This window comes from Phaethon aethereus, assembly GCF_964289735.1.
Source record: "Phaethon aethereus genome assembly, chromosome: 18".
NCBI classification, from domain to species: domain Eukaryota; kingdom Metazoa; phylum Chordata; class Aves; order Phaethontiformes; family Phaethontidae; genus Phaethon; species Phaethon aethereus.
Window position 1 is genome coordinate 1,927,076 of NC_138594.1, and position 14,380 is coordinate 1,941,455.

General features: G+C 46.6%; 1 protein-coding gene across 1 annotated transcript in view; it reads left to right on the forward strand.

Moving 5' to 3' along the window:
• Positions 1 to 14,380, forward strand: part of DNAH9 (dynein axonemal heavy chain 9) — a gene marked incomplete at both ends in the record, with an annotated part of 208,231 nt that overhangs the window by 173,044 nt on the left and 20,807 nt on the right. Inside the window, one exon of the mRNA XM_082008261.1 lies at positions 11,550 to 11,777. Within this exon, the coding sequence (XP_081864387.1) occupies positions 11,550 to 11,777 (228 nt within the window). The remainder of the gene's footprint in view (positions 1 to 11,549; positions 11,778 to 14,380) is intronic.

Below are 14,380 nucleotides of genomic sequence, written 5' to 3' on the forward strand. Positions count from 1 at the left end.
CAAAAGAGATATGTTGTCCTCTATGAGATATATTGTCCATTCAATGCACACGTAAGCACTTGGCACTAAGTGTCTGCTTCAGTAAAGAGGAGACTACTTTTCCTTCCAGCCACAGGATCTTTTCATTCCTAGATGTACATAAAAGGAGAAATACCCACTCTTCCTCCAGTTCTCCTTCATGATTCTTGGATAAATACTCTGATGAAGAAAGGTATTGGATTTCAGACAGCTATTTTCCTTCCTGCCTCATGTCACAACAGCCATTCCCAAGTTTTTCCAATTGCAAATCCACTTACAGACCAGCAAGTAATCCAGATATTGATCTGGGATGGAATTAAGTTTCTGCAGGGCTTTCAATACCTTTGTAGCTACTGCAGTCCCAGTTTTGTTGTACTGCTGCTCTGAAAACCTCTGTCTCAGGACTTATTTTGGGTTAAAACACAAATGTAACGGAGTCCTCCTGAAAATAAAGTTTATTTTCCTCCATTTCTTGAGATTAATCAAGCAATTGTCCTTTTTTGTGCATTTCATCTGCTCATCTTTACCTAACTTTACATCTTTGTATCTTATGGAGTAAATTTTGATAAGTTAAACTCCAACACTGTCTTTAAAACTTTGGGGAGTTCAGGTCAGTCCAGATTTTCGGTAGTTCATGTTTATTTGCTCTCTGGCCTGGCAAATCCCAGCAGGTTCCCATACCACTAACGGCTGCATTTGGGCTGAGGTTCAGATCTCAGCTCCAGACTGTGGGGTTCAAGCAAAGGCTGAAGCACTCGATTGTTTGGAAGACAGATGAGGACAAACTCAAATGCCTTCCTGAGCCTTAAATTGTGTCAGATTCTCTGTAAATACAACTGGATCCATGTGATGCCTGGTTTTCTGTTGTCATGTTTGATCAAAAGAAAGACGGGATCAGAGAGACCCATGCTAGTAGTTACCATTGCAGAAATGGTTTCAGTGCACCGCTTCAGAAGAGGCAATGTCGTGCCACCATCTCTCCCCCGAATGCCCTCTCCTATCTGACCATAGACTGCTGAGTAGAGCTGACCTGTTTCTCCTGGGTCCTACCAGCCTCTCATTAGACCCCCATCATGCTCTATTCAATTATTCAGCTCCCTTTTACTCTCATCCTGAGGCAATGTCTGCATGTGTCAGAGTGCCAGGAGACATTTGTGGGGTGGACCTCAGCTGTCTGTCCTGTCTCATTGTCAGCACAGGTTCTGTTCCTGGTGTTGGATGAAGAGGACTGGTGCTCTCCTTGACAGTTCAGGAGTGAGGATAGGCCAAGGATCATTTCCAGCAGACATCTCAGATAGATCACCCATCATATTTTGGAGAGTAAAACTGGTCAATAATGTAGAAAGGGGCAACTGTGAACAAATTGGCTCAAGAACGGTCCTAGGCATATTTCATTTACTATTATCAGCATTAAGGCACATCTATGCTAGAAGAACATGCAAAATATATTGCACTTCATTCCAAAAATTGCCTTAAAAACAATCAGATGCTTGCTGACATCCTGGAAGTGCTGCGAAAATTTCAGACCAGCCCTCTTTGGGTTTTGTCTTCTGTTCCCTTTTCCACTTGATTATGCCTTCTGTGTACCTTGAACAGTGAAAGGGTCATAGCACAGCCTGGTTTTGCTCAATTTCTAGAAGAAGAGGGCTAGGTTCTTATTTGGAGCAGGGACTGCAGTGGATGTGGGTATATGTAAGTCCTGAGAGCCATGAAGTTGTTACAGCACAGCTTTAGCATGGGGCCAGTGGTGGCCTCGGCAAGATCCTCAGTGTTAATAGAGGTGTAAAGCCCCCTCTGATTCTTGTACTGGCTTGACTCAGCATTGCCAGACCAGTGCTGCTTCTGTGTCTATATTGGTGAAATCACACTGCAAATTGCGGAGGAGGCACATCCACAAACAGAGGAGAGCAATAGGTGCACGGTTTTTAGTGCAGCAAAAGGCAGAGTGGTGCCATCATGTTCCTAATCGCTTGGTGGCTAAGGCGGTGAGCAGAGAAGCGACACTGTAGATGACAGAATTATTTAGTCTGGCCTTGCCTAAGTAAGATGATGGGGAACTTCATAGGGCCCAACAACACAAGAGGAACAGGCAGTGTGCTCAGAGGTGAGGCTGAAAGACAACAAATTAATTGCACTTGCTATTACGTGCTGTAATCCTCCCCCCGACTGTGTGTGGAGAGGCTTGATGGGGGTTAAGAGCTTCAGGGAGGGATCAGATAGTGCTGACTCTGCAAGGATCAGATGTGTTCTTCCCTGTCAGTTGTGCCCACGGAGTGAGGTCTGAAAAAGCCTTGGGTGGAACTGCAGAAATACAAGCACTTCAGAGAGGTGGGAATGTGATGCAGCCCTCACTGCCTGCCAAGTGGGGCACCTTTGGTAAGTTGTCTGCCATAAATTCTCAGGTAGGGGAAAGCACATGCCAGAGACTTCGCTGGTGCTTCCAGAGCTGTGAGGTTGGTCTCTCCACATCAAGCAACAGCAAGCTTGTTGATCAGAAATAGCTCGGTCTTTTAGACACAGGTGTCGGTGGTAGGGACTGTGCTTATGCATTTTGGTCTCTGAGTCCTGCAGTAGTATTCACATGATCATAGGGCTGGCTGTGGAAAGATGGAGTTGTTCCTGAGTGTTTCTGACATCTTCTCATGTGATGAAACCTCGTGCTACCATTGACATTAAGCATGGCCAAGGGAAGAGACTCTCTGCAGTGCCCCCTCCCTGTTCCTTTTTATACACCAACACAATGCAGTGAGTACTAAAGTGTTGGGCTGTCTCTGGACTGTAAAGCCTAGCCTTCAGATTTACTGTAAAAGCAGTGACTACTTTCTGAGAGCATCTCCCAAGAGAATGAGGCTTTGTAAAAACAACTAATTCTCATTGCTCCAGGAAGTGATTTGTGATAAGGCATGAAGAAAAGAGCCACTTTCAGAAATGTGAAGGGTCTCCAGTTGCTGTCAGCAAAGGGAGTGCATTGTGGAGTGTGTGCTGGTTTATATATGTATGGTGCTATTTCTGATGGTTACCATAGCAACACTTGCATCCTGTGATATATGTTCTGCTTTGTGAAGTACAAACATGCAGAAGGGCTTGGAAATGAATTCCCAAAGAAAAGCCTCTGGTGCTCCCACGTTCCTGCATGTGCTCTCTAGCCCAGCTCTGGGCGCCAACCCTCATCCTCCGCTACCTGCTCTCAGTCACTCGTGCTCCGTAACTCAAAGTGGGCTACAGTACTGTGGGCAAGGTACTGTGGTAACAGTCAGTGCGCATGGGAAGGTGTTTCAGATTTCTTTTTTGCCTTCTTTTCAGCAGTTTGCATTATAGCAGGATTTGGCCCCCACCCTTCATTCATAAAGCAGAGTAATGAACTTGAAACCATTGCCTATTTCTGCCTTCAACACAGATGTAGACATGAGCTGTGAAAAAACAGAGATTCTAGGGAGTTGTCTTTTACTCTTGCACAGCAGCTCTTTCATAGACTTCAAAATCTGGATAGGAAAAAATGTAATAAAGCAATGAATTACCTTGCTGTGGTGTGGTTAAATGTGTCTTCAGGGGAATAAGACATGGAACTGGTGCTGTGTAAACTGTACAGTGTGGTTTAGGGAGGTAGTATTGGGAGTGCATGAAGCCCTGAGCCACAGGAAGGTAGACAGCCTGGATTATGCCCTCTTCCTCCTTCATAAGATCCAGAGGTAGCCCATGAAATTGGTGGGAGGCAGGAGGAGGTGGTTCTTTGATCAACATGTAGCTCAGCTGTGATTGGTGTTAATGCAGCATTGTCTGTGTTATGTTGTTACTGATAATTGACATATCATTCAGTTATTATGACCGCATATGTTGTCATTAGCCATGTTCTGTCAAGTTTTGTTATCTGACTGCTGAGAATTAATTTGCAAAGTTTCCTTCAAACCTGCGAATCCCCTCCATAGCATCTCTGTCTGTTTTTTGCAGACATATTCATTTGATCAAGTCATGAATTCTTAACACCAGCCCATGTTCTGCTGCATATATTCCTCTTTTCCATCCCTTCTATCGCAAAAGGACAGTATATAAATGCACTCAATTATCATTAGAGTAGAAATATTCCCGAAGTCGGCTGTTAGAAGGCAGTGATACTGACAAATAATGATCATCAGTGTCATGTCAACACAAGCTAAAGCAATTATTTTTCAGCCATCTAACACCACAAAAGCAGATGTAGGAAGAAACTACCAATTAAAGATGAAAATGCTTAAGGTCAGGTATGTAGTCTATGATTAAACTGATATTTAACGCACAATTTTTCTTCTGCTATTTTGTTGAGTTTTTTCCCTATACACTAAATTTCTGTGACTGTTTGAAACTCTTTGGTTACAGGTTTTGGTCCCGTCCTACTTTATTATCAGATTTACGTTTTTAGAGTGAGTTGTTTGCCTGGACCTAGGGAATTACCTCATCTCTTCGAATCCTAAATGCATCAGGGAAGCACTGGTGCACCAGTAGTCAGATATAATTGCATTTTGCCTACTGTCCTTCACACGGTCATTGTTAACGACAAAGCAACACTTCCCCAGAGCATGAATATTTTGCTCAGGCACGTCCTCCTTGTCACCCCCCCCACCCAAAACTCCATTTCATCCATGTAACATGAGCACAATCCTAAATCCTTTTGGGGAAATAGACTGAATTTATGCAGTTCTAAATAAGAAATGTTGTTCCCAGCCATGTAAATCAGATTTGCGGCAACAGGACTTGAGGGAGCAAGGTGTCCATGGCTTCCCCAAACAGTCCCTGAAATGGGTTTGATGGGTGGACTGTTGGGGGGATGAGGAATTGCTTGGATGGTCACATTGAGAAGGTAGTGGTCAATGGCTCAATGTCCAGATGGAGATCAGTGACAAGTCGTGTCCCTCAGGGGTCTGTACTGGGACCAGTACTCTTTAAAATTTTCATCAATGACATAGACAGTGGGATCGAGAGTACCCACAGCAAGTTTGCAGATGACACCAAGCTGCATGGTGCAGTTGACATGCCTGAGGGACGGGATGCCATCCAGAGGGACCTGGACAAGCTTGAGGAACAGGCCTGTGTGAACCTCATGCTCTGAGCCGGGGCAACCCTCGGTATCAGCACAGGCTGGGGGATGAAGGGACGGAGAGCAGCCCCATGGAGAAGGACTTGGGGGTCCTGGTGGATGAAAAGCTGGACATGAGACGGCAATGTGCCAGCCCAGAAGGCCAACCATGTCCTGGGCTGCACCCAAAGCCACGTGCCCAGCAGGGCGAGGGAGGGGATTCTGCCCCTCTGCCCCGCTCTGGGGAGACCCCCCTGCAGTGCTGCGTCCAGCTCTGGAGCCCTCAGCACAGGAGAGACATGGACCTGCTGGAGCGGGGCCAGAGAAGGCCCCAGCAATGCTCCGAGGGCTGGAACAGCTCTGCTGGGAGGACAGGCTGGGAGAGCTGGGGGGGCTCAGCCTGGAGCAGAGGAAGCTCCAAGGAGACCTTACTGCAGCTGCCGGGGCTGAGAGGGGCTGATAGGAAAGATGGGGACAGACTTCTTAGCAGGGCCTGTAGCAATAAGACAAGGGGTAATGGTTTTAAACTAAAAGAGGGCAGAGTTTGACTGGATATAAGGAAGAAATTTTTCACAATGAGGGTGGTGAAACCCTGTCCCAGGTTGCCCAGAGAGGTGGTCAATGCTCCATCCCTGGAAAGATTCCAGGTCAGGTTGGATGGGGCTCTGAGCAACCTTCTCTAGTTGAAGATGTCCCTGCTCATGGCAGGGGGTTGGACTAGATAGCCTTAAAAGGTCCTTTTGAACCCAAAGGTTCTATGATTCTATGAATAATTCTCCTGACTGATGTTTCTGCAGCACCTCAAGAGACAGAGGCTTGACCTCTGGCAGGAGTCATTTAGCAATTTATTTGACATGGGGCATCAAGACAGCCCCATAAAATCCTGTGCAAAAGAGGACAATATTGAAGTTACCAAGCAGCAGAGAATGTGGTATTTACATCTAAAACACAGGGGTCTTGTGTAAGGAGACAGAAGCACAGGAGCTTTTCCTGAGTTCTTGGTACACTTTCTACCCAGTCCCATAGAGAGTAAGAAAATGGAAATAGTTAAGTGTGTCTTTTTAAAAGACATTATAGTCTTGAAAAGAACAGTTGCACACTTGTTGTATTATTTCCTGATACTCCTGAAGTCAGTGAGAGTAATGTACCTCCCGTATTACCAGACGGTTTCTGAAAGCACTACCCATCCCCTTTAACTTCAGCTGCCTGCAATAACAACCCCACCGGACCCAGTCACCGCAGCCCCCTTTCCCAAACCAGGGGGAGAGCTGAGCGCTTTCATCAGAGCGATCCGTCGGATGCACGGCACGCATCTCTTTTAGGATAAGATGACCTACCTTCTCCATGACCCTCCGATGGGATGGCTAGTTCAGCCGCAGACACCTGTGCTCAGACATACCTGTATCCAGTGCTCCTGAAAACTGGTACAGATCCAGAGGCAGAAAACCATTCTTGAAGGCAACTTGTATTGCAGTTGTGCTTGTGCAACCAAGAACAGACGAGAGCTTTGTGACACCTGAGAGGGGAGTTTCTCTCTGAAGGAGGTAAGCAGGCCTGCTAGTCCAGCGGCTTATAGAGGCTGGGTGGCACTGCTTGCAGAGCCAAGACTCGGATCTACATACATTGCTGTCACTATTAGGAATCTTGAAGTCAGCCTTCACCATGATGTCTACATATATGAATAGGTCAAAAAAAAGTATAGTCGAGATACCAAATGTAAACATGCCAATCCTTAGCAGGATTCCTCTGCAATAGTGAGAGGTGACACTGATTTTTGCACCCAGGACTTGGCAAGGACATGGCAGTGTGCAAGGACAGACACTGATGTGCAAGGGGGGCTGTTCCCGGCTGTGACTGAGTTTTCAGTCTCTTCTCTCCTGAGGCACCCCAGCTCCCCTGGAGAGATGTATCACCACCTGGTCGTTCCTGCCTTGTGGTCCATGTCTGAGTGCTGACCCAACCCTCCAGCATCTGCAAGTACTGCTAATAGTCTGTGAGAGCAGCCACTGCTCTGTCCCAAACCATGACTAACAGACCTCAGCTTTTCCTTTTCTGCCACTGTTCGTCCTCTTCTCCAGCCCTGGCTGGGATCCCTCCATAAGTAGCTCATGAGAGCCACCTGAAACCTCCAACAGAAAGGCCAGAAGAGCACTTCTGTGTTCTCATGAGGGAGCTCCCTTGACGTTCCTGTCTGGCATCAGTCTATAAAAGCACCATACTGGGGCAGACCAAAGCACTGCCAGCCCAGCTCCCTCCGTCTGAAAAGGCACATCCAGAATCTGAGGGGAAGGGTGTATAAACAGTGCCAGTGTGCAGGGATGTTTCTCTCCTTGGATCTAAGCTCAGCTTTGTTCTGTGATTCTCTCAACTTCCACTAAACCATGAGGCAATAAATTCACAGTTTAGTTATGTGTCATATGAAAACGTACTTCCACTTACTCTTTTTAAACTTGCAGTCTGCTCTATTCATTCCTCCATTCTTGTTCTTCACTCCCCCCCTCCACCTCGATCTCCTCTCTCTCCAAATTGGTGAGTCCGTATCAGTTTAGTGTCTCCTTGTATAGAAACTATAGCCTTTTGGGGCTAGAGAAGTGAGAACTGGGTATTGTTTTCAAGATGAAGGCCCACCATAGATTTATGGAGTGGCATAATGTTTGCAGTTCTATCCTCTGTTGCTTTGCTGACATTTGATTGCTTTCACATTGTTAACCATGGAACAGTTATTTGCAGGAAATAACTGTAAGGACTCCAAGATCTCTTCCCTGAGTGGTAGTAGCTAATTCTGAACCCATTATTGTTTATATCTATAGCTAGGGTTGTTTTTCTGTGTGCATTACTTTGCATCTATCAACACCGAATTTCTTCTGCCATATTATTGCCAGTTGCTTAGAATGATGGCATACTTTTGCTGTACTTTACCACCAGATTTTATTTTCAGTGCTTCAAATTACTTTGTCTTATGACTGATTTTGTCAGCTCACTAATCATTTGCTCTTTCAGGTGGTTTTTGAATATGGTGAGTGGCTCAAGCTCCATCAGTAGCTTCCCACCCCCAGTTTCCTGTGTCTTAACCAGTTGGTAGCCTATGAGATCTTTCCTCTTACCTGCAATAATGCTGGCAACTGAAAGATAAATCACAGAATCACAGAATCATTAAGGTTGGAAAAGACCTTTAAGTTCATCAAGTCCAACCACCAGCCCAACACCACCATGCCCACTGAACCATGTCCCAAAGTGCCACGCCACACATTTTTTAAACACTTCCAGTGATGGTGACTCCACCACCTCCCTAGGCAGCCTGTTCCAGTGCTTGACCACTCTGTCAGTAAAGAAACTTTTCCTAATATCTAGTGTAAATCTCCCCTGGTGCAACTTGAGACCATTTCCTCTCATCCTATCACTGGTTACTTGGGAGAAGAGACCAACACCCTCATCGCCACAACCCCCTTTCAGGTAGTTGTAGAGAGCGATGAGGTCTCCCCTCAGCCTCCTCTTCTCCAGACTGAACATGCCCAGTTCCCTCAGCCACTCCTCATCAGACTTGTGCTCCAGACCCCTCACCAGCTCCGTTGCCCTTCTCTGGACACGCTCCAGCACCTCAACGTCCTTCTTGTAGTGAGGGGCCCAACACTGAACACAGGATTCGAGGTGCGGCCTCACCAGTGCCAAGTCCAGGGGCACGATCCCTGCCCTGCTCCTGCTGGCCACACTATTTCTGATACAGGCCAGGACGCTGTCAGCCTTCTTGGCCACCTGGGCACACTGCTGGCTCATGTTTGTGGCTGTCAACAACCACCTTTTCCCTGTGCAGCTCCTCCCCAAGCCTGTAGCGTTGCATGGGGTTGTTGTGACCCAAGTGCAGGACCCAGCACTTGGCCTTGTTAAGCCTCGTACAGTTGACCTCGGCCCATCAATCCAGCCTGTCCAGATCCCTCCACAGGGATAGCTGATACTGATGAAAATCCAACCATGGAGATACACTGGTCCCATGGAGGCAACGCCTCCACTGTCCAGGGCGGTGCCTGAAGCCAGTGTGGTTAGTTGCCTGCTAGAGCTCACCTTTCCAGCAACTGCAAAAGAAATTTATGGTGACAAGCTCAGATTTGAATATCCCTCTATCTAAAATGGGTTGGAAATTTTAGATTCCTGGTTTTCTCTAACACATACTCTTTGTTTGTTAATTCATGGTTTATTAGAGCCCCTGCGAGTTTGCCTAGTGCATACCGAGGAGTAACACAGCACCTCCATATCTGGGTTTCTTTAGGGTGGACACCATCTGGTCCTAATAAATTGTTATTATTAGTTTATCAATTTTTCTGAAAAACTCATCTACTGCTTCAGTTTAAGAGTCTTTCCAATGATTAATTGATTGGAGCATCTGTCGTATGAGGAAAGGCTGAGAGAGCTGGGATTATTTAACCTCCAAAAGCAATGGCTCAGAGGGGTTTATCAGTGTATTTAAATACCTCAGGTAGGGGAAGTAGAGAAGATGGAACCAGAATTTTCGCAATGTTTCCCCGTGAAAGAGCAAGAGGAAATGGGCAGAAATTTGAGGGTTGTTCAGCCTGGAGAAGAGAAGTCTCTGGAGAGACCTTATAGCAGCCTGACAGTACTTAAAGGAGCTGATAAGAAAGATGGGGACAGACTTTTCAACAGGGTCTGTAGTGATAGGACAAGGGGTAATGGTTTTAAACTAAAAGAGGGCAGATTTTTACTAGATATAAAGAAGAAATTTTTCACAATGACGGTGGTGAACCACTGTCCCAGGTTGCCCAGAGAGGTGGTAGATGCCCCATCCCTGGAAAGATTCCAGGTCAGGTTGGACGGGGCTCTGAGCAACCTGCTCTAGTTGAAGATGTCCCTGCTTATGGCAGGGGGGTTGGACTAGATGGCCTTGAAAGGTCCCTTTGAACCCAAAGATTCTGTGATACTATGATTCTATGAAATTGAAATACAGATTTCCCTTAAACACAATTATTCTATTCTATTCTATTCTATTCTATTCTATTCTATTCTATTCTATTCTATTCTATTCTATTCTATTCTATTCTATTCTATTCTATTCTATTCTATTCTATTCTATATGGTAAAGGTGGTTGAACACTGGCACAGGTTGCCCAGATATGTTGTGGAGGCTCCAACCTTGGACATATCCAAAATCCCAAGTGGATGCAGTTATCAACCTGCTCTAGCTGACCCTGCTTCGAGCAGTAGGGTTGGATGGATGATCTCCAGAGGTGTCTCCAGCTTTAGTGTTTGAGTGATACCACCATGTAACACAGGCTGTAACGGTGAAAACCTCCCCAAGCTCTGCAGTGAATATTCCTGCAAATATGAGCTGGTTTGTGATGGCTTTGGCTTCCTTGGGGACACCCTGTACACCTTGATAATCTTTTAGTTTTATAGGCTCTCTGGTAGGTTTCTGGCTTCTGGACAAGATTGTATTAGTGGTTTTTATGGTTTTCAGGATATTGCTTCTTAAAACCTTTTTTGGCCTTACCATGACTGGATATTGTGTTGTTTTCTGTTTTTCTCATTTGGACACAATTTCCACTTTGTGAAGAATGTCATTTTACTCCTAATAGTCTCCATTACTCTGCTATTTAATCATGAGAGCTCCTTTCTGGTCCTTTTTATAGGTGACATATATTTATTCTAAGCATCTGATATAGTTCCTTTATGCAATTTCCTTGCCACCTCTGAAGAGTTTATCTTGTTGGCAGTTGCTTTTAATTTAATTTTAGCAAGTTCCTTGTCCTGTCTTTGATTGGGATAAATCACCTTCCATGGTCGCTGTTAACACAGTCAACTTGGATTACATGCCTAACTTTAAAATGAAAGTAGTTTTAGACCACAAATCCCTGCTGTGTGTGATCTGCCCCATTCCTAATATCTGTTTTCTTGCCTGGAAACTACAGCACTGTATAGGACTTCAGCTGAAAAACTGAGGTTTGTCTTTATCCTTTGACCATCTCCGCATAATACTGCTTAATTTTCTGTCAGATATATCTAAATAGTTCCATGAATAAATAAATATTTTATGTTAAGGGTCTTTGTAAAACCACCTGCTTGAATTTTTTCCCAGTAACTGATATTGAGGGTCCTCACTGTTATTCTGTTAAAAATGATCAAACATTTTCATTTGAGCTTGGTAGTTCTGGGAGAATAACTCTACTTTGTCAGCTGTACATTACTGTAACAAGAAAGAGAGTATGATCACCGAGAACTCAAACAGCCCGATAGCTGCTTGCTTCATTGCTGGTGATTTATATTGATTATTTTGAATTTAAATGTGTACTTGATGTAACTGGATATTTGGGACTGTGAATTGCACACAGGCACTTACTGGGATAAGTACCAAATTTTAGAGCATAGTAGCGTTGGTGGGTGCTGTTCATTGGTGTGATGGATTCCATGCCTGCTCAGCGTGGGTGTAAATGCAAGGAGACTGATGAAGCCTTGTCGCCTTTGTCCCTGCCAGAACATCCACCTGGTGGCCAAGTGGCTGAGTTCTCTGGAGAAGAAGCTGGAGCAGCACAGTGAGGGCAGCCACCAGGATTTCCGTGTCTTCATTAGCGCAGAGCCGGCACCCTCCCCTGACAGCCACATCATTCCCCAGGGCATCCTGGAGAACTCCATCAAAATCACCAATGAGGCCCCGACCGGGATGCAGGCAAACCTGCACAAAGCCCTCGACAACTTCAACCAGGTAGGGTCACAGGGCGCTCGTGCCGGCGACAGGACGGTAGGTCGTCTTGGAGCTGCTGGAGCCCCATGTAGAGTGTGATGTGTGTGGACATTGCTGCTCCCAGGCAGCAGACGTGCGAGACCCTCTGCACCATGTAGTCTCTGGATCCAACAACCCCCTCCTCTCTTCTCCAGGAGCTGGGCTGTATCTGTAGATACAGAGAAGAGATCTGTATCTCTTTCCAAGTGCTGATCTTCACAAGAGAGGGCTCAGGCAATCCTGAATGGTCTCTTTCTTGCAAGAGGTCACAAGATACCAGCCTTCTGCCCAGTTTAATCATTTTCTCACCAATGTATGATCCTTAGAAAGACTGTTTTGTTACAGAATGAAATGTCGGAATAGACTTTTGTCATGTTTTGAGTTGATTTCTGTGTTTGTGTCACTCCTTTTGGGGCTGGTGAGTGACTCCTAATACCTAAAGACATGGAGAGGAGAGCAGGTTAAACCTTGCTTTTTTGCCCTTCTTTTTAACTGGGGTTAGAGGTTCAGAACTGCGGATACAGTCACATCCCACATCACTCTTCAGAGCAACGCAGGGGTGCTCGGTGGTGTGTGCACAAAGGCCATTCAGCTCCAAACCTTGCTGGCATCAGAAGTGCTGTAAATTCGAGCTGAAACCTCCCTGCTGCGAGGACTTCTTTGCCAGGCAAGGGTAAAGTAGGCCATCTTGAAAACTGCTGGCCCAAGAAGAATAGCTGATGGCAGGTTGCTTGTCGCTTTTATTGCACAGTGACCACATACACGCACTCCCGCTGCAGCGGCCACCGTCCCCACTCCTTGCTGCTGCAGCTACAGCTGAGTCCCTTCTGAAGGGGACACAAAAGCAAGGAGAGTGGAAATGATGGGAAATACTCTTTTCTTGGTGCTGCAGAGAGCAGGGATCAGTGTTAGAACTGTCGTAACACAGTGGTGAAACAAACCCGCATTGTGGCCGCCCCGGCCACTGTGGGCAGCGCAGGGCAGGAGGCTGCCAGCGCCGCGGGGCAGGGACCAGGTGCCCGCGGCCCCCCGGGAGCAGCCTGTGCCGAGGCACGCTGGAGCCGGGCACGTCTCACTGCTGGAGGCGGCCGTGCTCCTGCCGACCCCGTTTTCCACCTGACACGAAAGGACGAGAGCTAACGACTCGCGTCTATGATGATAGCTTTCCCAGAGACACAGACCATTGCGTTCTGCTGCCCGGAATGTCCATTACCTGCATTCGCACAGGGTCCCTGCCTCGGCGTGCCGAGCTCTCGCAGCAAGACCCTGGCTGTTAAACCTAGAGCAGCCAGAAGGGCCTGAAGGTCCTTTCACTCCCCTGACTGCCTTTTCACATCGCTAGTGCTGAAGCTACGATGGCCTCTCTGCTCCACCGGTGACTGTGCTGGGAGCAAGAGGGGCGAACCTTGCGGGACTGCTCTTTCATACAGCCCCTTGTCACCCGGGACCAGGCAGGAGCAGCCCCAGCCTCTCGTGGACCCCAGGCACTGGTCCGTGGGGCAGAGAAATGGGGGCAGCTCAGAGCTGGTTTTGCGCTTACACATCGGTGTGGAGGGAGTCTTGAGAGCAGAAGCTGACATTGCTGAGCAGGTGAGGTGCGGAGGCACCGCACAAGGATTAATGCGAGTACTCAGGGAAGATTATCCCATTTTATCTGCTGTCATTCATCATCCTGACCTCCATGAAGCGTCCTGGAGAGCAAGGGAGGGGAGAAACTTCACCCCAAGTAACATTTCTGTCCTGTCTCTGCTCATTTCAATCAGATAGTAATTAGCATTTTCTAAATTGCCGGAGTATTATAAAACTCTTATCAGAAATCCTGGAGCAAGTGGGTGGGGCCCCTTTACACCTCATTTCCCTGCTTTGTACAGAATGGATGTTCAAATTTAGCTTTCAGCTGAAAGCCACAAAGAAGGCTTCTGTGTGCGGAATATTGTTCTGCTTTGTAGCTGAAGAAAAATGCACAACTAAATAGAGAGGCCAAATGAGACTGAGCTGGATTCTTACTCCGTGTTCACTCAGCCAAGCTCCCCTTGAAGTCCAGGGGCATTTTCTAAAATGAAAAAGGTGCTTAGCATGTATCTGAAGCAATTCTTCATCAGGTTGCTAACAATAAAGGGAGCTTAAAGTGCTGTCTAGTCAAGGGGAAAACAGGGTTTGGGATGTTCTTGATCATCTTATACAGTTAGTCAAGGTCTTGCATACTTTAGACTAATGGATTCCCCTTTTTCAGCACAGACGCTGAGCTCTGTTATGCTCCCCAGCTGATTAGAGGTCTAACTTTGTATTTTTTTAAGATAAAGACAATGAAGGTAATTCACACAGGCACCCTTTGTAGTCTTTGTCACATAACAGAGTGGACTTAAAGGGGCTGTCCCTGGGGAGGGAGGATGGAGAGATTGGTGTAGCTACTCCCTCCTTGCTCAGTCACTTGCTCAGCTGTGCAGGTCAGAGCCACCGTACTCCGGATATTCCTGGAGAGTGTTTGCAGAGACCAGGGTGGAGGTGCAGGCAAGCCCTACCCAACATGTTCATGTCCCAGGTCTGGGGAGATCTATATTGTTGGCCATGGGACATCCCATCGG